The 24,235-nt window shown below is 40.1% G+C and overlaps 1 protein-coding gene across 5 annotated transcripts in view; it reads right to left on the bottom strand.

The window, feature by feature from the left end:
• Positions 1 to 24,235, bottom strand: part of SGIP1 (SH3GL interacting endocytic adaptor 1) — a 217,906-nt gene that overhangs the window by 44,924 nt on the left and 148,747 nt on the right. For 2 of the 5 annotated variants that reach the window (XM_060206367.1, XM_060206369.1), the window contains one exon: positions 20,296 to 20,355. The exons of 1 other annotated variant lie outside the window; for it this stretch is intronic. In XM_060206367.1, coding sequence (XP_060062350.1) covers positions 20,296 to 20,355 — 60 coding nt within the window. Of the gene's footprint in view, positions 1 to 19,764; positions 19,819 to 20,295; positions 20,356 to 21,315; positions 21,382 to 24,235 lie in introns of all 5 variants that reach the window. 2 more of the 5 variants (XM_060206371.1, XM_060206368.1) reach the window with 2 other exon arrangements.

Here is a 24,235-nt window from a genome sequence, read left to right as displayed (position 1 = left end):
TTTTTGTTTTGCCTCTAGTGTTATCACTGAGGCTTGGTGCCTGCACTATGAAACCACTGCCATTTTTTCCCATTTTGTTGCCCTTGTTGTTGTTCTTGGATAGGATAGAGAGAAATGGAGAGAGGAGGGGAAGACAGGGAGGGGGAGAGAAAGATAGACACCTGCAGACCTACTTCACTGTGTGTAAAGTAACCCCCATGCAGGTGGGGAGCTGGGAGCTCAACCGGGATCCTTATGCCAGTCCTTGCACTTCGCACCATGTGCGCTTAACCCGCTGCGCTACCACCCGGCCCCCTAAGATCCTGGAATATTTAATGGGGTATATACATGACATCTTGCATGGGTGAGGCTCTGGGTTCAATCCTTACTACTGTATAAAATGGTAAAGTGGTGCTCTGATCTTGGCATTTCTCTCTCTAGTAATAAAAACCGATGAAACGTGTGGAACTCTGCCCTGTAATCTTACAATCTTACAAGCTACTGTTATCACAAATGAAAAATGACTTGACCAAAAAGAATGTATATGCACACATATCTACATGTGGGACACAAGTCATACTAATCTAAGGAGAGAAATGGTGGAAAGCCTTTTCTGAGAGAAACCTCATGGTAGAGCCTGTGGATCAGCTTTTAGAAGCAAATCTTCAGTGCCATGGGCTGATGAGTCAGCTATTCAGAGGCAGATCTCCATGGTCGTGCTGAAACAGACAAGCTTTCTGAGGTGACGTACAGAAGAGGCCAAAGCCGTTTGCTTCTGGCCTTCTCCCAAACTAGATTAGAAAATGAGACAATGTCTCAGTTCAGTCTGACAAATAATTACATAATTGGGTCAAGTATCCCAATTTACGGAGAAGTTTGACAAAATTTGCTGTACAAATATGTCCCGATAAATGTGTTCAGCGTTGCCAATCTAGGCCAAGCCCTGAATGGTTCCAAGGTTCCTTGCCTCTGAGTGTTTTCTTTTTCTTTCCTTCCTTTGAACCCGTGTGGGGGCTGGACACCCGCGTCTACACACAGTGCAGATAGTACATTTGAATGCTCACCGTAGACTAGAAGGTCACAGAGCAGGTTGTATATTTTATTTGCATAAAATTGTACACAATACACTTTTTTGAACATTTCTGAAATTGGGACATAGCTCATTATCAATGTCAAATGTCGGAACCTGGCAGCTGCTACAAGGCTGTGTGAGACTATTATCTTTTGGGAGTTTGAGCATGCCAAGATATGGACGGGGCAGTCAGCATAATGGTTATGTAAAGAGCCTCATGCCTGAGGGTCCAGGGTTCCAGGTTCAGTCCCCTGTACCACCACAAACCAGGGCTGAGCAGTGCTCTGAGAAATAAATAGAAAATTAAAATAAAAAAAAAGCTGTGCTCTATAAGCATGAAAAGTTGTTATCAGATCAGCTCATAGTTTCCTCAGTTGGGCTGAGTTACTTTAAATTGATAGCCTTTCCTGTGATTTAACTTTTTTTTTTTTTAAATATTTTATTTTATTTATTTATTCCCTTTTGTTGCCCTTGTTGTTTTGTTGTTGTAGTTATTACTGTTGTTGTCGTCGTTGTTGGATAGGACAGAGAGAAATGGAGAGAGGAGGGGAAGACAGAGAGGGGGAGAGAAAGATAGACACCTGCAGACCTGCTTCACCGCCTGTGAAGCGACTCCCCTGCAGGTGGGGAGCCGGGGTTCGAACCGGGATCCTTATGCCGGTCCTTGCGCTTTGCGCCACCTGCGCTTAACCCGCTGCGCTACAGCCTGACTCCCTGTGATTTAACTTTTAATTTACATTTGGACCTTATTTTTCCTTAGGATACTTTAAAAGCATTTCACTCGGATGCAGTTATAAAGTAAAAAGTTATTTGCTCCCAAAAGGTACATGGTCGCAAAACAGGCTATTTAGCTGCAGGCAGAAAAAAAAACTTAATAATAATCTTAATGCCATAATCTTTGGAATCTAATCACAAAATACTGAGAGACGGGATAAGTTGGTTATGACTAACTTAGGTATCATGAAAGAATCTATAACTTGAAACTATTATCTGTCCAAACTTTTAACTATCTCAAGAAAGTTACTTGTCATGTGGCAACTTATAAAATAACACCAGCCCGTTAAGCACAGGTGGCGTAAAGCACAAGGACCGGCAGAAGGATTCCGGTTCGAGCCCCTGGGTCTCCACCTGCAGGGGAGTCACTTCACAGGCGGTGAAGCAGGTCTGCAGGTATCTGTCTTTCTCTCCCCCTCTCTGTCTTCCCCTCCTCTCTCCATTTCTCTCTGTCCTATCCAACAACGACGACATCAACAGCAATAATAACTACAACAATAAAAACAAGGGCAACAAAAAGTAAATAAATATTTTTTAAAAAATAACACCAGGAATACAAGTGCACATAAATCCTGAAAAATTTTTATGTACCTCAAATTAAACTGTCAAGCCCAAAAAATAATAATAAAGAGGACAGAATTCTGAACATGCTTCAAGTCACAATGGTGTCAAACACAAACACGGACAGTAACCCTCACATGAGAAACCTTAGAAATTGCATAGCCCACAAATAACTGGCTATCTACAAATCTCCCGTTGTGGCTTTTCTCATTTTCGTTATGCCCTCTTAGCTTTCTTTTTTTTTTAAAAAATTTTTTTAATAATTATTTTTCCTATTGTTGCCCTTGTTTTTTTATTGTTGTTGTAGTTACCGTTGTTGCTATTGATGTCGTTGTTGTTAGGACAGAGAGAAATGGAGAGAGGAGGGGAAGACAGAGAGGGGGAGAGAAAGACAGACACCTGCAGACCTGCTTCACCGCCTGTGTAGTGACTCCCCTGCAGGTGGGGAGCCGGGGCTCCAACCGGGACCTTTCTGCCGGTCCTTGAGCTTTGCGCCACCTGCGCTTAACCCGCTGCTCTACTGCCCGACTCCCCCTCTTATCTTTCAATGTTTCAATAATTGAGGATGCCTTACTCTGATATTATACATAGAAATTGGGAGTTAATATTGGAAGCTGGGAAAACACAGAAGTTTCTACGTTATTTAAATCCTTCATTTATATACTGTATGGTTAAAAGTTAGTCCCCGCCCTTTATTTGATAGAACAGAGAGAAATCGAGAAACGAAGGGATTATAGAGATGCTTGAAAGCACTGCCTCCTTCCTCATGAAGTTTCCTTTCTGTAGTGAGGACAGGTGACTTGAACCTGGGTTCCTGTGCAAGGAAATGTATGTGCTCAAGCAGGTAAGCTGTCACCACCCAGCCTCCTGGTTTCCTGTTTTTAAACTTAAAAAGTGGATACGAAGTTTCAGCTGTACTGTAAGTCACTCCTTCTAGGGGATGATATGTGTAAATGGATGACTTGTGAACAGAGTACTCAAAAGGAGGGTGGTGGGGGGCAAAATCCAGGGAATGGAGTAGCCAAAATTAAATAACTTATTTTCCTTTTCCTGGACTTGCTCTCCATAATGACACTCATAATTCTTGAAAGCAAACTGTCCTCAAACAGCTAACATCTCTTCTGTAGCCTTATGACAAGACAGTTCTCTAGAATAACCTTTCCTGTTAACGTTGTTGTTGTTGTTAAGCTTCTAAAACAGGTGTTAGAGGGAAAGCATACTAGAATTATTCTGAATATAAGGCAAGGAATGCAGCTGTAAATATCACACATATTAGGGGCCAGGTGGTGGCGTACCTGGGTGAACACACAAGCTGCAGTGCATAAGGACCCAGGTTCAAGCCCCCAGTCCCCACCTGCAGGAGGAAAGCTTCACAAATGATTAAGCAGAGCTGCAGGTGTTTCTCTGTCTCTCTCCCTTCCTCTCAATTTCTGGTTAACTCTATCCAATAAATACATAAATATCACATACTCTGTAATGGTATGTGAGCAGTAAAAGAAGCCCCAAGGCCATTTTACTAGTGTTCTAGTGACTCAACACTATAGAGCCAGGAGAGGAAGGGAACATTCCTGTTTGTTGGAAGTTCATATTCTGGTAGAATTTCCTTTCCTTCCTCCCTCCCCTTCCTTCCTTCCTTCCTTCCTTCCTTCCTTCCTTCCTTCCTTCCTTCCTTCCTTCCTTCCTCTCTCTCTCTCTCTCTCTCTCTCTCTCTCTCTTTCTTCCTTTCTTTCTTTCTTTTTACCAGAGCACTGCTCAGCTCTGGCTTATGGTGGTGCAGGGGGTTGAACTTGGGACTTTGGAACATTAGTCATGAAGTCTCTTTGCATAACCATTATGCTATCTGCCCCCACCCAACTCAGGTAGAATTTATTGCCACTCCCATGATGCAAAATAATCAAAGACACACACACACAAACACACACACACACACACACACACACACAACAAACAAAAACTCCGTACAACTCATAAGGCAGTGACTTTTCTGAAATGCCTCATCTTAATGCTCCCCAATCAATCTTTGGTTTCATAAATTTAGCAATGAAAAAAAAATTAACAATGAACATGAAATTCTTAGTAGATGCCGACCATAACTAAATATACTTTGTTAACTGTAATTTTTAGGAAATCACTATGTTTGTTTAGTGTTTTATAGTTACAAAGGCCATTTATAAGTACTGACCAAAACCTCCAAGAGGTATTTATGTGTACTCATTCTAGACACAGAAAATGGCTTAAAAATGGGAGAACCTGGCTGGCATAGCTTTTAGTTATTTCTTCATTGTGCCAGCTCTCAGTTCTGGGTAGTTAAGTTCACAGGAATAATAAGATAATAATAATAATAATATAATAAAATAATACAATATAATATATTGTATATAATTATATAATATATAATATAAAATAATAACAATATAATATAATAATAAGTAAGAGTTCACAGGAATGATCCGGGGGGGTGGGACGCCTCAGTCTCTGGATTATTTTCAGAAAACACATACTAAAAGGTCACTGCTTGACGAATGATGCTCATGGCCATATTAAGATAAAACAGTATCCCTGGCTATTCTCAGCTTCTCCATCCTTTTCTCAGGAAGGCTGAAGTGATCTGTCAGATCAGCTCAAAGTGTCCTGATTTACACATCTTTTACTAAAAAAGATAGCGAGCTTCCACTGTCTCCCACTAGCATTAACAGAGCACCCTGCAGAGTGTACCAGAGGCAGATAGATCCTAACTCTCAAAGGTCGGCTGAAATGATGGGCTCTGGTGGGTGTGGGGGTGTACAGCAGGGAGGAGGGATTCTGCTTCCAGATTGTTCTCCTTCCTTATCAACTGCCGAGAAAAGATTGCTGACTGTCCCTGTTGACAAGGAGGGAGGCCATGTAGCAGCACTCAGCAGATCAAGTCACCTAATGTTTTATGTAGAAAACTAGCATGCCCTAAAGCCAAGCCTCTTGGCACATCGAAAAACAAACAAGAAAGCAAATAAACAAACAAAACCAGTTGTGCTCTGAGCAAGAGATGTAGGAAGTTGGACAACAGAGGAGACTGATAACAGTTACTGAGTGTTTTTGCATATATAGACCTCTTGACAATTTTTTTTTTTCTACAGCCCTAGAAATAGGCACTGTTAAGATTCCTAGTTCCAGAGGAAGGAACTAAGGTCTAGGGAGGTTAAGTCATTTACCTAAAATTATACATTGTGCTGAGGTTATAATTCATACCCAGATGGCATATTCTTGAATAAACACAGATGCAAACATGCACATACACTCTTAAAACCTCTTTGTTTCTCTATAATATATAATCTCTCTCTCTTCCTCACCCTCACCTCCATGTATATTGAAAGCAAACTAAGGTAAATTAACTGGAGATTCTTACTCTATTTCTAATATGCAGGGCAATACCCAATATACCTTTAGGTTAGCATTTACAAATTTTCTGTGAGAACTCTAATACAGTGATCTTTCATTTTTCTCCAAAGCAGACCTTTGTAGACTTAAATGGTACTCCTGGGGATAAGTGGTGGCACACCTGGTTAAGTGCACGAATTATAATGTGTAAGGATCCAGGTTCAAGCCCCTGGTCCCCCCCTGCAGGGGGAGAGCTTCACGAGTGGTGAAACAGGGCTGCAGGTGTCTCTCTGTCTCTCTCCCTCTCTATCTCCACATTCCCTCTCAACTTCTTTCTGTCTCTATCCAATAATAAATAAATAAGTAAATTTAAAAATGTTACTTTTATCTCTTCCTTGGGTAAATAACCCCAAACTTCCCCCTTTCTCCTGGGTTATATATTCTCTGTAATTTGTTGGTATATTTTTAATATCTCATGTATATGCTCTGGGAAGACAGACAAGAAAGTCTCTTCAATATTTCCTATTGCAAACCCTAATAATGTCAGTACTGTCAAATACACAGTAGGTACTCAATAAATATTTGCTGACAGAATAAACATAACCATAGCACTAGGTTTCTCCATAGAAATAATACCAAATTGCAAAGTGCAAGGACTGGAGCAAGGATCCCGGTTCAAGGCTCCGGCTCCCCACCTGCTGGGGAGTCACTTCACAGGTGGTAAAGCATGTCTGCAGGTGTCAGTCTGTCTCTCCCTCCCTCTCTGTCTTTACCTCCTCTCTCCATTTCTCTCTGTCCTATCCAACAACAATGACATCAAAAACAATGACAATAATAACTACAACACTAAAACAAGGGCAACAAAAAGGAATAAATAAATAATTTTTTTTAAAAAAAGAAATAATACCAAAGCCTTGTTGTATAGATTTTCTCATTTTTCCTTATTAGATACCTGCTGATGACAGATTAATACATATCCAAATACCAGTATTCTGATGTGTAGCTATGATGATCTGTTTTGAATATATATCTAAATGCAAAGATATGTAATATAAATAAAATATAGATAAAAATAATTATAGAAATATTTATAGCATCCGGTAGGACATGTCAACTCCAAGCACATCCAAGTCCATGCCTGCTGGTGCTACCATGAGGAATATTGGAAGTCAAACTCTAAAATATCTCAATGCACAACTAATTTCTTCTTTTAAAAAATGACATATATCTGTAAGTTTATTTTGGGTGTAAGTAGGACACTTTAGAATTTTTCTCTCAGGAGACATTTCTACTAAATGGGAAAGAGAAATGAAATGTCCTATTTAACAAAATAAAGCCAATTTCACTTCCACTTATAAGCAATGATATATGAAATTTATTAGCCAATTATTTTCGAAGCTTATGCAAGCTTCAAAGGGGAGTATTTTAGATGTTTAAAGTCTGTTACTACCACTCAGTTCAGGTCCCAATGCTTCCAAACTATTGTGTAGACATCACACCCCCCAGTTAAATATCAACCACGGACACCTTTACATGTCTGTACAGTTCTAACATGCCACCATGCCATTGACAACAGTGTGACTTTCCAGTTTTAGGGATTGTTGGAAAGCAGAAACCATAGTTTTATTTCCTGAATTCCTACACAGGGGCATGTGACTAAGAAAAATTCATGGAATATTCATGAACATTCAAATAAAATAACAAATGAATAATCTTTGACTCTTCTATTCTATTCATCATTGACCTTAGATGTTTTCTTTCTTTCTTTTTTTTTCTTCCTGTTCTCGGGGAAATATTTAATGCATGTTTTAGATTTTAAAGCGATACATGTAGCAACGAAGCTTCTTTCCTGAGTTTAATTTAAGGCTTTGTGTTGTTCTTTTTAGATTCTCAATCAAATGAGAGATACTGTTTTTATAATCTACTTTTGTACCCAGACAAATATGACTCAAACTCAGAGTTCATCTTCTCCTATGCTGGTGAGTAAAAGGTTTCAATCTTGAATAAATTAAAGACTGTACAACATTTCAATACTATCAAATTATGCTCAGTTTCTTTTGGGTGAGGGATACTCAGAAAGAACTATGTATTTCAGACCCTTATGACCATAAGGAGAAAAGAAACCATCAGTGTGTCTGATGGAAGGACAAGGAGTCTAGGATTTGAGTCACTTCTGGAGACCCAAAGGGTCACACTGGAGAACAAGAAGTTACCAGACATGAGAAAGAAGTGCATCTGGTAGCTAGAAGATTTTTTTTTCCTTTTGTCTTTTTCCTTAATTCTCTTATTCAGTTTGAATACAACCTTTTAGATCTACTGGGTCATGACAAGACATGGAACAATCATAAATTTGTACTACTAGGTGGAGAAGTCAATCTTAAAAGTATATGTCATGTACGATTCCACTTAAGTAACATCTTGGAAAAGATAAAATTATGAACTCATCCAAATATTACTGTTGGTATGCTTTTGGATTCTGCTTGTGAAGCCTTCCGTTTTGATCATAACATTGGGTTCGCTTTGTATTGCTTGTGATGTGTTCTGTTTGCATATCCACTGTTGGTCCTCACTCCCCCTGCCTCTGGGACACTTGGTTTAGTCCTTGCTGGTTCACACTTTGTCTTTCTCCCCACCCCCTATCTGTACATGTTTCTTTTGTTCCTGACTCTTCTGCCTCAGGAGAGAAGAGAGAGATGCAGGTCAGAATTGTGTTGTGATTAGGTTGTTGGACTGCATCCCGCTCGTGAATAAAGATTGAACTGCAACTCAGCTCAGCCCTGAGTCCCTCGTCATCTCTGTCTCCCACCCGCGAAGCCAACATGGCATATTACTGGCTGCCAGGGGTTGGGGTTGGATGAATGAAGAAATCAAACAGGACGTTTAGATAGTAAAAGTCCTTGATATGATCCTATAAGGGTAGATACATGTTCCTTGACATTTGTATAAACCCACAGAACGTATAATACCAAGAGTGGACTTTAATGCACACCATGCTTGTGTTAAGTGATTAAGCTATACCAGTATAGGTTCATCAGCTGGAATGCATGTGCCTCTCTGGTAAGTGGCGTGCTGATATGCAGGAGGCTGTGCATGTGTGAAGAATGAGAGTGTATTGACAGTCTGTGCTTTCCCCTCCATGTTACTGTGAGCCCAAAACTAGTTAGTAGACAAGCCTCCCCACCCTCCCACCAACCCCCAACCCAGCCATCTTTTGATTTTTCTACTTATCCACCCAGGTGGATAGTATACCCTCCACTTGAAAGATTATAAAACCAGGACCACAAAATTTGTTATGCACTGACCCAAGTTTGAGCCTGCTCCTGTCCACCCCCCCCCCACCCCCAAGCACTGGTGCTATGCTGTCTTTCCCTGGAGAAAATAGGCCTGGAGCAGTAAACCTTAATGATGACAAACAAACAAAACAAATGTAGTGACATTAAATGTCTCAAGTTCACATGGTTACTGGGTAGAAGATCTGAGATTTGAATATCATAGTGGTCAGTAACACTGGTTTTATAATAAGCTAGTACTAATATGCCTTGACCTTATTTGCCTACTCACTATCTATGTGGTCCTGGGAAAGTTGCCTAGATGCTCAGTCTCTGTTTCCTCACCTCTAAAATATGGATAGGGGAGTCAGGCAGTAGCGTAGCAGGTTAAGCACATGTGGCCCGAAGCACAAGGACTGGCCTAAGAATCCCGGTTCGAGCCCCCCCCCCTCACCTCCCCACCTGCAGGGGAGTCGCTTCACAGGTGGTGAAGCAGGTCTGTAGGTGTCTATCTTTCTCTCCCCCTCTCTGTCTTCCCCTTCTCTCTCCATTTCTCTTTGTCCTATCCAACAATGCCAACACCATCAACAATAACAAACAACAAGGGCAACAAAAGGGAAAATAAATAAATGAATAAATAAAAATAAAGTATGGTTAGTAGTATCTACTTTAAATTGTTCCTGCAGAGTGTGGAGCAATGAGCATAGAATGTGGTTCACCATCAAGGCTCATCATTGATAAGTATTGGCATCACTTGCTGAAGCCACATACAATAATCTCTTCACTAAGCAGGTAGGCCTTTCTTGGTCACGTGGAAATAGAAGCTCCCACCTGGTCTTATGTCAGGCATTAAGCCAGCCCCCCCACTCCATTGCTGATACTATGGCCTATTTACATAATCATTATTTTGCCTGAAAGATCCCCACCCACTGATCTATCTTTTTTCTACCTTGAGACCCGCCCTGCCTGCAGGGTATTAATTAATCCCACCTGTTAAAACCTTTGCAACAGTTGCTAAGGGAGTTTCTACCTTAGCCTGCTCTTTCCTTTTCTCCATCCCCTTTCCTAGCCATTTCCTTTTCTGACTTGCCACTTGCATTTCTAATATATAAAAGCGTTGTCTCTGATCAATAAAATACATTGCGTTCCTGCTCTGCCACAAGTTCCTGGTCTCTGTCCCGCAACACTAGCCCGGCAGTCTTACACTTTGTAAGAAGCATTTAACTGAACAAAATTCTGACAGTAATGCTGTCTGCTTATATCTCCCTAGCATTCAATTCACACAGTTTACTTACAGCATCTTGTCCCACTAGAGTGTATCAAAATGATGATGATATTAATGTATTTCTTGGAACCAGAATTTTGGTGGTGGTTGCTTTGAGACATAAAGACATATTGAGGCATAAGGTTATAATTTCAATTTATATAGGATTAGAACTAAAAATGGAAGACTCAGGCTTAAGACTCAGGCCTTCCTCTCAAATTTGACTATTTTTGTTGCATTTCAAATAAGATTTTCTGTATTTAGGAAAGGTTGTCCCATTTGTAAAAAGTTTCACTTATTTTGCATCAAACTTTTACCCAAATTCCCCCAATGTAAAAGTTGTATGTTTTCAATGCTTCTAGACTATCCTGAATCTTTTTAAAAATTTTTTTTAGAAAGAAATATAAATTTGGTCTTTTTCTTTACTTCCTAACACAGAGTTCCTAAATTCTTGCAGTTTCCAAAATCATAAGGGAGAGGGTGATTTTTATTATTTGTATTAAGTGTACTTCAACACACCTGAGTCTATACTCTTGAGGTGAATCTTGGAGCACAGGGGGACTGGTTGCCAGAGCAACCAACCACTTGATTAGAGGAATAGCCCCATCTCCCAACTTCTCTGGGGAGAGTAGAAAGCCTGGAAACTGACTGAATGAATTGTCAATGGTGAGCAACTTCATCATCTTATGTAATGAAAGCCCATAAAAAATCCCTAGAGAAAGGGTTCTGGAGAGATCTGGGATTGGTGAGCCCAGCAAAGTGCTCCCAGAGAGGGAGTGAAAGATTTGGGTCACATACCTTTATTGATCTTCATTTAGCTGTTTCTGGGTTTGTATAATTTCTGTGAAACAGCTATTGAAGAATACGTCACATTGTCATTGTTGAACTCTGTGAACCATTCTACCAAATGAGCAGATCCAAAGAGAGGGTTGTGGAAACCCCTTACTTATAGTTGATCAATGTGAGTTGCGTCTGAAGTTTGTGTGTGTGTGTGTGTGTGTGTGTGTGTGTGTGTGTGTGTGTGTGTGTGTGTGTAGGGGGATAGTCTTGTGAAACTGAGCCCTCACCCTGTGCAGTCTGGGTAGGGCCAGGATTGCTCAGCATGGGAAAATGCTACATGTCAGTATCCCCAGAGATGTAAGTAGAATAAAGAGGTTTCTCATTTATCAATAATTTATCCTGTGCCAGCATTTCAACTTCACAGCTACCTCAAAGAGCAAGAAACCAAGTTGAAGATCAGCATGTTAATGAATTCCAGAGCTTTTCAGAATCAGGCAGCAAAGTAAACTCTGAAACCCTCAGCAGATTCACCTGGTAGAACATGTTGCTTGTTCAGCTCCACCAAACCCTCTTCAAAGGCTTAAGCTATTTAGAAAACACTCCATGACATTCAGTGGTTTAATAGAATGTATTCTACATTTAGATTTATTGTGGAGTTTACACAGAAAAATCTAAATAGGAGTGTGAATTCAAAAGTTTTAATGAAAACACTCCTATACACTACTTCCTATGTTTCTGTAGTCCTGGGCACATCCAGGCTGTGCTTAATGCTGTGATCTTCAAAGTAGGCACTGAGTAACTTTACAGCATCACCAAATAAAAGGGCCTTCTGTGCATATTGCGCCCAATTAAAGGACTTCAAGGGGACAGAGTGGTGATAAAGGGGAGGGCTTTCAGGTCCTGGTGCGTGATGGCGGAGGAAGACCTTGGCTGGGGGTGAGAGTGTTTTGTAGAAAATTGAGAGATTTTTTACACAATAGCTATATTCACTGTAAACTATAATCCCCCCACCCCCGCCTTCAATAAGAAAAGGCTTCCTGTGGGGCAGGGATAATTAATAGACAATTCTGCCTTGAGGTCATTTTCCTTTCTGTAGTGACTCTCAGGTGAATCAGTTAATTCTTTTTACCTCATGTGAGCAATCTGATTCTTGTGTCCTCTCAATGTGTCATCAGTACGCCAAAGTAAGGGAAGCTCAGTGGTCGATGATCATGGTTGTGATTATGGTACCTTACCCAGAAGTAAGGGAGGCCGTTTAATAGTCTGCCGAGAAACATCAGCAATGTAAAATGCTATGTTAATCTTTTTATTGTAATTCCTTTTATTTTATTTTTTATATTTTTTAGCTGCACTGGGACCTGGTGACTGCAGCCATTTTTTTTTTTGTTTTGTTTTCTGGGGTTTTTTTTGGGGGGGGCGGATAGGTCAAATAGAAATGGAGAGAGGAGGGGAAGATAGAAAGGGGGAGAGAAAGACAGACACCTGCAGACCTGCTTCACCGCCTGTGAAGCGAATCCCCTGCAGGTGGGGAGCCGGGGCTCGAACCGGGATCCTTGTGCTTCATTTTATGTGAGCTTCACTGAGGAAGCTACTGCCTTCCCTTCTTCATTTATTTATTTTTTTGTAAAGATAACATCATTCCAAAGGTGAACTACATCTGTAACTCCTATTCTATAACTGGAAAAATCTTTTTTTTTTTAATTAAAAAATTTTTTTTAAATATTTATTTTATTTATTTATTCCCTTTTGTTGCCCTTGTTGTTTTATTGTTGTTGTTATTGTTGTTGTTGTCATTGTTGGATAGGACAGAGAGAAATGGAGAGAGGGAGGGGAAGACAGAGAGGAGGAGAGAAAGATAGACACCTGCAGACCTGCTTCACTGCCTGTGAAGCGACTCCCCTGCAGGTGGGGAGCCGGGGTTTGAACCGGGATCCTTATGCTGGTCCTTGTGCTTTGCGCCACCTGCGCTTAGTCCGCTGCACTACAGCCCGACTCCCTGGAAAAATCTTTAAAGACACGTGTTTTATCTCCATGGTCTCTAATTTGGACAAAGAAAAGTGAAGATAAGACTGAGTGAGACCAGAGGCAGCTGCAAAGTCAAAGCCAAATTCCAGTCAGGGGGTCAGGAACTGTGTGGTTAGATGGGGGAACCTATCAGTGCCACCTACTTCAGGAGACGATTGCACAGACTGGACAGATCATTTAGTAGGGAGTGCCTTTCCAGGTCTCCAGCCAGGCACCCTACTCTGTCTCTTTTTGCAAAAGTAATTTCACTTCTCTGAGTTTTAATTTCTTCACCAGTGAGTGGTGCTGATACAGTGAGTTAATAGATGAAAAGTACTTTGCATGTAGTCAACACTAGACATTCATTATCATCATTTGCTGTTTTTATTATCCACTCTAGTCTCTCCCCATTTTATGTGTTTTTTTTTTTCTATAGGATTTGTTTTAGTTGTTTAGCATTGATGTAGGATAGACTAGGGACAGTGCTTGTATACAGTAAATACTTGCTGAGTGGAAGACATCACTTGCTGGGAAATTGTGCATATGCAGCCACATCTGCCATGTTGCCCCCTCAGGCTACTGCTAGTTCCTGCGATAGTTGGGACATTCTCGGAGTGCCTGTTTCACCATGTTGTGCCCTCAGGGCATTGTCTATTTCCCCACAATATCTGGAGTGCTTTGGTCACTCCTCCCCGTTCCCATTCTCACGAGAGTTATTATCCTATCCTGGAGTGCTATGGTTACTACTCCCCCTTCCCATTCTCGGGAAAGCTGCTCCTATAAAAGCCCTTCTTCTTCTGCACCTCGCTCTCTTGCCAATGCTTCACTTGGGTGTTCAGACGCAGGAAAGGTTACTGCATGAGGCGGCCATTTTCGCTACCTCCACATGGCCCAACCTGCTTCTCTAGCACTCAACTCTGAGGTGCCAGCGCAAATAAAGATTTGTGTTCCCTCTTCGCTCCGGACCTCCTCTCTCTCTTCTCTGCGGCACACAACAACAATCACTGTCTAATAATATTGTTGGTCAGCAAGAGTCACAAATTGTTATTTATGAAAGTAGCCCAAATGGCACAATTTTTGCTAAGCTCTGGATCCTGGTATTGAACCTGGGTGCTTTTCTGCCTTGGGTATGGCAAGCTCTTTGCACAACCACTATGCTATCTTCCTAGCTCCAGTGGGTATAACATCTAAGATGTGGCTAGAAGTACCCATGGACAGTATGTTTGTGAGAATGGCCATCAGAGGGGCTCCTGGAGTCATGTGCTGGGCGAGTCATTCACAGTGAATCTATGTCACAGGATACAGGCAGGGAGTGTATTGGGAGAAAATGATGTCAAAGAGGGTTGCCGGTGTTTTGAAGTCTACATAACTGCAGAGGAATGGCCAGCAGGATTGGCACCATGGAGGAGTGACCGATGGTGGAATTACTTAAATGGATGCTTTCATTAATGGCGGAGGTTTGGAAAGTAGCTCTAGAGAGTTGAGAGGGTCAAACACTGCCTCCTAGTCCATGACACATGAGCTACAGAAGACTGAGGAGTTTTCCAGGGAGATTGTAGAGGTGAGGGTCCCTGGAGAGAGCTGACATTGCATTAAGGAAACAGGTGGACGCGTCGGCAGGGAACCTGTAAGGAAGATTCTGCCGATGCTATGATGGAGAGAGAGCAATAGTCAGCAGCACTGAGAAGTCAGCAGATAAGGCTGTGAAGAGGACCCATGCAGCCAAAGGATGGCCAGGTATTCAGATAAAGGAGACTCAAGAACAGGTTATTATGATTTTTCCCCCACTGCCTGGTACAATGTGATTCAGTAGTCAGGCAAGCTCCCCAAGGGAAGGTGCAGTACACTTCTGGAAACATGTTGATGTTGAAACACTCTCGAGAGTTGTTCAAATATCTAGCACCTTCTACCTATGGTGGGAAAGGACAGGCCATATTTCTTCTGTGTTTTTCTATGTAAAACTAAGCCATGACTTTTCTGAAAGCCCAATATCTTTTCCTTTGTTTCAGTTTAGAAAAATACTTGATTGATTTTTTTTTTTTTACTTCTTAATAGACAGAGACAGATACAGTAGAAAGAGAAAAAGAAAGAGAAAGGAAAATAGATTAAGAGACAACAGCATCAAAGTTTCCTAATATGGGCAGGGGTCAGTCTTGAAACTGGTCTTTTACATGGCAAAGTAGCACACTGCCCAAGTCAGCTATTTCACCAGCCCCAGGTGACTCCAGGGCAGTTTCTATATGATTCAGTCTTAGTGAACTTTATTGTCCAAGTTATTATCTTTTATGACATTTACACTTTTTTTAATTTAAAAAATTTTAAAAAATATGTATTTTCCCTTTTGTTGCCCTTTTTGTTTTTCATAGTTGTTATAGTTATTGTTGTTGTTACTGATGTTGTTGTTGTTGGATAGGACAGAGAGAAATGGAGAGAGGAGGGGAAGACAGAGAGGGGGAGAGAAAGATAAGACACCTGCAGACCTGCTTCATTGCCTGTGAAACAACTCCCCTGCAGGTGGGGAGCCGGGGGCTTGAACCGGGATCATTACGCTGGTCCTTGCGTTTTGCGCCACATATGCTTAACCTGACATTTACACTTTTAATAGAACTTAAGTAATGGGCCAAGATAGGTTAAGATATTTGGTGAATTGATATATACAAGTAAAAGGCTGAGAAATGTTTTGAAACCTTAGAAAGTACCACTGTCTAACAGCCGTTTCTCTTACTCAGTTTGGAAGTGTGAAGCCCTTATGCCGTCTCCAAATAAGCTCATTGGTCAATGTCTATCAGACTGTTGGCTGATCAGTGGTACCAACTCTTAATGATTGGCCATAACATGAAAAAAAGCAATATGTAAACTCAAGTTAAGGCTATGAACACTAGAAAACACTCTTTAGTCACGAATAAATAACTTAAGGAGTTATTTAGAGCAAGCAGGTGAATAAATTAACATAGGAATCTTCTTCTATGTTCTCTGTATAAAGAACGGATGATAACATTAGTTAACATTAGTAATAACAATTACAAATAGAGGCAGCCACCTGCTTGATGCAAACCTGAAGCTTCAACCAGTGCAGACTTCCAACTGTAGGTACCATGGGAAATTGAGGAAGCTCATCAGACCAACTTTATCCACAACAGTAATAAAGGAACCAGTTGGATACCTATCTATGACAAAACTTCTAAAAACCAACATCAGGGGCTGGGTGGTGGCACACCTGGCTGAGCAACACGTTACAATGTACAAGGACCCAGGTTCAATTCCATGGTCCCCACCTACAGGGGGGAAAGCTTTGCGAATGATGAAGCAGGGCTGTAGGTCTCTCTCTCTCTCTCTCCCTTTCTATCTCCCCCTCCCCCTCCCCTTTAGATTTCTGGCTGTCTTTATCCAATAAAATAAAGGTAATTTTAAAAATTAAAAAAAAAAACAATTACAAATAAAGCCAGAGTGTCCTTAAAGGTTATTCTAGAAGTGCTATTCATGCTGAGTTCAATAACAGACAGACATTTGGGAATACAAAAAATTTGGGTGAGCACACTAGTCTCAGGTTCAACATATTACCACTTCTGTGTCTCTCTATCACCACCACACAAAATCGAAAGGTTTCCTTTAGCTTGCACTCATTAAAACCACTAAGTTGTCTTTATTTATCCATAAATAAAGACAACTGTCTAAACATAGCCATTCTTGTTCAAACGGTCAGCTGCCATTTTTAGAGTCGCCTAAAGCTTTCCCTGAAGTTTACGGTAATGTCCTTTTTGCTGCAGACACACTTCTCCATGAGACAGACACACTCCTGATGCGAAATATGACTGCTCATATCTCTCCTGGGAAGGATTATCCTTGCCTGTACTTCTCAAGCTGGACTAAAGTCCAAGATGATGATGGTAACACAGTACTAAGGATTCACTATAGTTTTTATACAAATCCTTTAAAAAAACTTTTATTTATTTCTTTATTTATTTTTAGATCTTTATTTATTATTGGAGAAGAAATTAAGAGGGGGAGGGGGAGAAAGAGAGAGGGAGAGAGACAGAGAGACACCTCCAGCCCTGCTTCACCATTCATGAAGCTTTTCCCCTGCAGGTGGGGATCTGAGGTTTGGAACCCGGGTCCTTATACACTGCAATGTGTGCACTTAACCACGTGTGTCACTGCCTGGCTCCCTCTACTAAAACTTTTACTTGTATGATATCTGTCGGACCCAATTGAAATGCTTAAGATATCTGGATTTTGAGAATTAGAATGGCAGCTTTATCAGCTTCAGACACTCAGACATCTACTAGTGAGTAGTGCATTTTATGGTAGAATGTAAAAAGATGCCTCATCAGATTTGCTGCACGTTTAATAATACTTATATTTGATTGATAGTAGTTTTCTTTAAAGGTAGTGGCAAGTGGTGCCGTAGTGAAACACATCCTTGCATGCAGCATGGCCTGGATTGGTTTCTTGGCAATGCATAAAATATTGGCATGATGTCTTTCTCTCTTTTTGTCTCCAGGGTTATTGCTGAAGCTCAGTGCTTACACTACAAATCCACTGCTCCTGGAGGCCATTTCCCCCATGTTGTTGCCCTTGTTTTTGATATTGTTGTTATAGCTATTGTTGTTGGACAGGACAGAGAGAAATCGAGAGAGGAGGGGAAGACAGAAAGGGGGAGAGAAAGACAGACATTTGCAGACCTGTTTCACCACTTGTGAAACGACCCTCCCCCCACCCCAACACACTGGTGGGGACTTGGGAGCTCGATCCTTACGCCGACCTTTGCACTTTGCACTTTGCCATGTGCACTTAATCCGCTGTGCTACAGCCCAGCCCCCATGTCCTTCTCTCTTAATACAAAACTTAAAACATAAACAGGCTAAAATTGTATTTATTTGCTTTGTCACTAGGTTTATTGCTGGGATTCAGTGTCTGCACAAAGAATCCATTTCTGGTGGCCACGCCCCCACCCTTTTTGATAGAGACAGAAATTGAGAAGAAAAATAGAGATAGAGAGGGAGAGAGAATGAAATATACCTGCAGCACTACTTCACCACTCATGAAGGTCTCCACCTTCAGGAAGGGATAGGAGTTTGAACCCAGGACTTTGTGCGGTGAACATATGTGCTCTACCAGGTGTGAAACTGCCAGGCGGATATCCCCAAAATTGTCTTTAGAACGGCATTTTCACAAAAAAGTCTATCTCTGTCTAAAACAAGCCAAGCTAAAATGCAAATCAACAAGTCAATTGATGGAAGATACTCTAATGCCAAAACAAACACCAACAAAAACTGCTGGAGGTATAAATCAAAAAGCCTAAACAATTGTCTGAGAGTTTTCATTGCAGATTGCTTAATTTCCTAGTTAAAAAAAATAAGAAACAACTTCCCTGGTCATACTGAACCAGAGAAAGGGCCTCTTCAACTATATGCAGGTATTTGCTGTCCTTCAAGATTACCAACCTACCCAGCCTTATTTCCTCTTTCTGAGAAGTGTTAATTAGTAAAAACAAAACAAATAAAAATCCCTGGGCACTACTTTAATTCCATCTATTCAAAGAGAAAAGCTAGGTCACAGATGTGTAGACTCTATATCCTGATTAGGGCAAAACTAACAGCACAGGGCGAGGAAGGCTTCTGAAACTATGTGGAAAAGAAACAGCTCCCCCTTAAGACTGTCTACCCACCCAGCCAGCCTCTACAGGAGCAAGAAAAAGATGTTAAGAGTACTTGAAAAAATTTAAGTCAGACTTTCTCTCTCTCTCTCTCTCTTTTTGATTGCTCTCCAAGTTACTCCAACATAAAAAAACCCCACAACTTTCACTTTTTAGTTCCATTTTTCAAGGGAAATTCACTACTGAGAGGGAAAAAAGCCAAGCCACACAAGCTACTTAAAAAATAGACACAAGCTACTTAAAAAATCGGGAGTCAGGCAGTAGCGCAGCGGGTTAAGTGCAGAGGACCAGCATAAGGATCCCGGTTCAAGCACAAGGACCAGCATAAGGATCCTGGTTCAAGCTCCAGGCTCCCCACCTGCAGGGGAGTTGCTTCACAGGTGGTGAAGCAGGTCTGCAGGTGTCTGTCTTTCTCTCCCCCTCTGTGTCTTCCCCTCCTCTCTCCATTTCTCTCTGTCCTATCCAACAATGACATCAATAACACCAATAATAACTACAACAACAATAAAAAACAAGGGCAACAAAAGGGAAAATAAATAAATATAAAAATATGCACACCAGTCATACTAATTTTAAAATTGTGCTGAAACATTCACTCAAGTTAAGTAAATGCTTTTTGTTGTCATTAATACCCAGTCAAGTTCAACATTCAGATCTGCTTCTACAGTAGATTATTTTTGTATGTGTGACAACTTCTGATATAAAAGTTAATGTAACTGTTTTAAAAATCTTAGAAAGTAGGGGTCTTTGTGTAAATGGTTATGCATAAGATGTTCCATCAATCAAATGAAATTAGTTCAAATCTCCTTTGATGACTACATGAATGAATTATTCCATCGGATGTTCATGCTGTTAAGATGGGTTAAAATGTAAATATAAAACAGAAGAAAAAATAAGACTTAAAAACATTATAAATCATCCAACATCTAGGTTAGTTACTCAGCATTTTCTTTACATATATTTTTCTTAAGTCTTTATGATGCCAAATTCACAGAGAGTTAACTACTGTATCATACCAACTGTGGTTTAAGGAGATGTGAACAGAACTTACTAAAATACTCCTTTCTTTCTTTTTCCCATTTTTCTGTTCTCCTATGCAGCACGCCTTGTCAAAAGAACATACACACACATTTATATAGATGTACAATGGGCGTTGTTAAAATATTATCCAAAACAAAGTTAGATACCCATAGCAAGCAAAATGCCCTTATATTTGTTGCACTGCATTTGCAAAAGAGTTAGGAAAAAGAGTCATGGTTGACAGAGTTAAGTTCCTTGGCCAAAAAAAAAAAAAGTGTTCTTTTTTTTTTTGTTCCCCCCAATTATGTATGGTTAATGGATTATCCAATTTACCTGCAAATTAGCTCTGTTTTTTTTTAAATATAAAAATCAAAGATCCCATACAAACTGAATTCACATGATTATTTTCTTGAGTATTTAATATGTTCTAAGTAGCCATAGCATTTTTGTATACAGAAAATAAGACCAGGTCTTTGGAAGAGAGCTGGGACTTGGAAATGCAGATGGGGGAGAAAGAGGAGGGAAGTGCAAATCAGAATCTGGTATGCTATGTACTACTTACCTTCAAAAGTCAAATAAAACTTTCCTCTGTCAAACCAAACGAGGGAAGGCTGTTCATTCTCTGTATGGCCAGGAGTTGAAGCGGGATGGGGAAGGTTAAGGAGAGGGAGAGAGAAGGACACAGTATGAGTTACAAAGCAGGTTATTAATCTTTGGGGGAGGGCAGAGGCACTGCATGCTATTAGCGTGCAGGAAAGAGGGGAAGCTGGCAATCTCTGGGTTCTAATTATTATTAATGATTATTATTACTACTATTTTTTCAATCCAGGAAACAGGAAGCAAAAGCAAAGCTATGGAGCTTAAGGGGATGGGTATATGTGTTATTGGTAGCTTTATACTTGGTGCCTGTGAGCATGGAGCAGACTTCCTGGCCATGCAGGGGTGTCAGCATATTTTAACTGCACTAATTTGAGCAAACTGTCATTCAGCAATTGCTATATCCATTTCATCTTCAATGTCATCCCCTTCTACGTTTTCAAAAAGATAAACTTGAAGTTATGGGTTGCATAAAACATTAGCTTAAGTTGTTGAAATGACAACAGTATCGCATCTCCATTTAGAGTTCAGGGAAGATATCCTATTATCCTTCATCCCTCCCCTGGAATCACCTTAGACATCCAGACACAAAACACCCTTTTACCTACATGTCAAAAAGAAAAGAAGATTACTAATGGTGCTCTAATTTTTTTTTTAAAACTAGAAAAACAGTCCCTGGACATGTAATTCTGAGCAGTTAAATTATTCCTTCCTTTGTAGATTCACAAAGCAATAGCGTCTCCCCTCCTTTGAACCTTTTCACTGAGAAACTGTCATGCAACCTGCTGCTTTTTAATAGGTTCATTTAAAAAGTCTCAGTGACATGAGTTCTACGATGAACACTGAACAGACAAGGTGCATCTAAGAGGCACTGGACACTCATGAGGTGAGTAGCATGTCCATGACGTTCATAGCATTCCAATGGCATAATGGCTTGGATTTTTCAAAGTCTAGGTGTCTAGAGTTCACTCGGCTAGCACCATACCTGCAGGCGTTTCACAGTGCCTTTCAAACGAGGGCAGTTTGTCATAAAAAACATCATCTTCTGACACTATGAACCAAAGAAACATAAAAGAATGGAAAACAAACAAACAAAAACCACAAATACAAGTCCCAAATGAAATCAAGCAGTAAACTTTACAGATTAAAACACAGGAAAGACTTTAATGGAAAAAAAAAGAAAGACAGAGAGAAAGAAAGGAAGGGAGAAAGAAAGGAAGGAAGGAAGGAAGGAAGGAAGGAAAAAAGAAAGAAAACTTGACAGTGGGTTTATGACGACAGTGTAAAGAAAAGGGGTATGCTTACTTCATGGTGATTGCATCAGGAGAAATAAAAAGATTTAAAAGAAAATCTATGGATTTGACTGAAGTTAGATATGCGCCCTATCTTTTCAGGCTAAAGGCATTATCAGTAATAATTGACTTGTTCAAGGGGATTTCATTGAGACAATTATCAGATGAGATTGGGTATGTTCAGGGTGGTGTATCGGGAGATGAGACACACTTATCTAATGGCCAGACATTTATCCATCAATAGAACACCTGGAAAGAATGTTGACAGTTCAACAGCATCACCCAGCATGCACCTTCCCCCAGGGGGAAAGAAAAAACTTTTAAAGAGTGCATAGGAAAACAGTAGTATAAACCTAAAGCTCTAGAAAAGATGACAGAATATTGATAAACAGAATTTTATCTTCGTCACTATTCTAATTCGGATATATTCTGAGAGATATAGAATATTGCAGTTCTATCTTTGGTCCTGCTTGGCTACATGTCATTTTGAATCGTTCCCAAGAGTGGCTCTGAATCTCAATAATAGCCTTCCTGTTAGCAAATGCAAATGAAAACTCTAATTTTTATTTTAGAGTGCCACAGGTTCTAAAGTTTCTAAATAGAAATTTGAATCAAATGTGGACAAACACCAATAAGGAGGAATTTTTTCTTTTTCTTTTCTTTCTTTTTTTTTTTTGTCTCCAGGGTTATTATCAGGGCTCGTGCTGGCACTAAGAATCCACTGCTCCTGGAGGCCATTCCCCGCCCCCATTTTTTTTTTTAAATTGGATAGGATACAAAGATATTGAGAGAGGAGGGAGAAATAGAGAGGGAGAAAGATAGACACTTGCAGATCTGCTTCACCACTTGTGAAGCGACTCCTCCTGCAGGTGGTGAGAGGGAGCTCGAACCTGGATCCCTGCATGGGAGGAAGAATATTTTCTACAATGTAGAGAAGAAATGAATGATAGTAACATTATTCCATTAAAAATGTTTCTTTGAAAACATTTTATTAGCTTGCCTTCTAGACCTAGGGGTAAAGAAGGAAAACAACTTTTTAAATCATTAAGATTCTAGGGCATCATTTGCCATTTCTTAACTATATCCCTTCTTATGTGGATAGAACAAGTTAATGCAGCTCCTATGATACCTACCAGAAAAAGGGACAAATGCAACTGGCACTAAGGACCCCACACAATTTCTCGACAAAGTAGGAAGCAAGTTCCTTTACATTGTCAGTTAACTGTATGTGCCCTTACCTACCTACTAGTGGGAAATGATGAAGGACATTCTTATTTCTTGGGAAACTAACATCATATTCATCATCTTAAAATGAAGAGCTTCCCAAATTGCCATTTGTTCTTTGAGCACAGTTTAAAAACAACAGCTCATGGGTGCTAACTAGTGAGTTGATGATTTTTATGGACTTTGAAATACCTTAAATCATATAATTAAGAGATGACTCACTGGCTAGCTCTGTGCTTGGTTTAAATAGGGCAGCACTCCATTTTAATGCAGAAGAAATAATGTTCTTATGAACTACCTATGGGAATTGCCTCAGAACAGGCCTTGGATGGAATAAATAATACTAGAGAGAAGGCTTTCAAAAAAATGAAAAAAGAAAGGTAGGCTAGGAAAGTAGACAGAGAATAAAAGACTAAAACCAAATGTGGGAATTATTTCTTGGAATCAGGAATATCTATGTCCATAGTTATATTTTTATAGAATAATTGGCCATAATACAAGTATCTTAATTTTATTTGTAGATTTGTTTTATTAAGTCACATGAGAGATCTATATGAGAGAGACAATGAGACAGAGAGGAAATAAAGTTAGAATATCATTCTAGTGTGTGTGGTACCACAGATGGAATAGAGGACTTTAGACAGGCAAGTCCTGTCTGTCTCTACCACATAAGCTATTTTATCCTGCACATAGATGACGTGTGTATGTATGTGTGTGTGTGTGTGTGTGTGTGTGTGTGTCTGTTTTAAAGACAGCCCACCCAGTTCAGAATTACTACTCTTCTGAGAGAGAGAGAGAAAGAGAGAGAATTGTTTAAATAAACTTTTTAAAGTTTTAGACACTGTGGCTAATATTCCAGTGCTGGCTATAAATCAGATTTTACACAGAAGGAAGTCCCAAAGTCCTTATTATGTTTCCTTTGTTGCACATAAGTGATGACTTTTTACTCATTATAGATTCCTGGGATGTTAATGATACAATTGAAAATGCATTATTAATAGTGATGGAATGGGTCTCAAAGATCAACAGGATATGAGAGCATTGCATTTTAGCTCAATGGGCAACTTGCCTCTCTCTCTTTGTCTCTTAGTCCTATGCCAAATAAAAGGCATGTTCAAACTGAAGGTGTTTTAAATACAGTGAAGTATGTTATATCACAGCTCTTCATTATTTGAGTATAGCAATATGTGAAATTCCTCTTTTCTAGCATGGCAACACTATGTTCATAGCTTTCATGAAACAGTTCATTCTCTAAATCTCTCAGGGTCATATTTTTGTATGTCACGTTTTTATATTAACCAAGTATGCCACCACCCAGCCCCACCCCGTTCATATTTTCTCTATGTGCAATAGGAATCTTAATGAGGTGAAAGAACAGGGTTGTCTGAG

This window comes from Erinaceus europaeus, chromosome 13, assembly GCF_950295315.1.
Source record: "Erinaceus europaeus chromosome 13, mEriEur2.1, whole genome shotgun sequence".
NCBI classification, from domain to species: Eukaryota; Metazoa; Chordata; class Mammalia; order Eulipotyphla; family Erinaceidae; genus Erinaceus; species Erinaceus europaeus.
The sequence above is the reverse complement of the archived record's forward strand: the minus strand, read 5'-3'. Positions and strand labels throughout refer to the sequence as shown.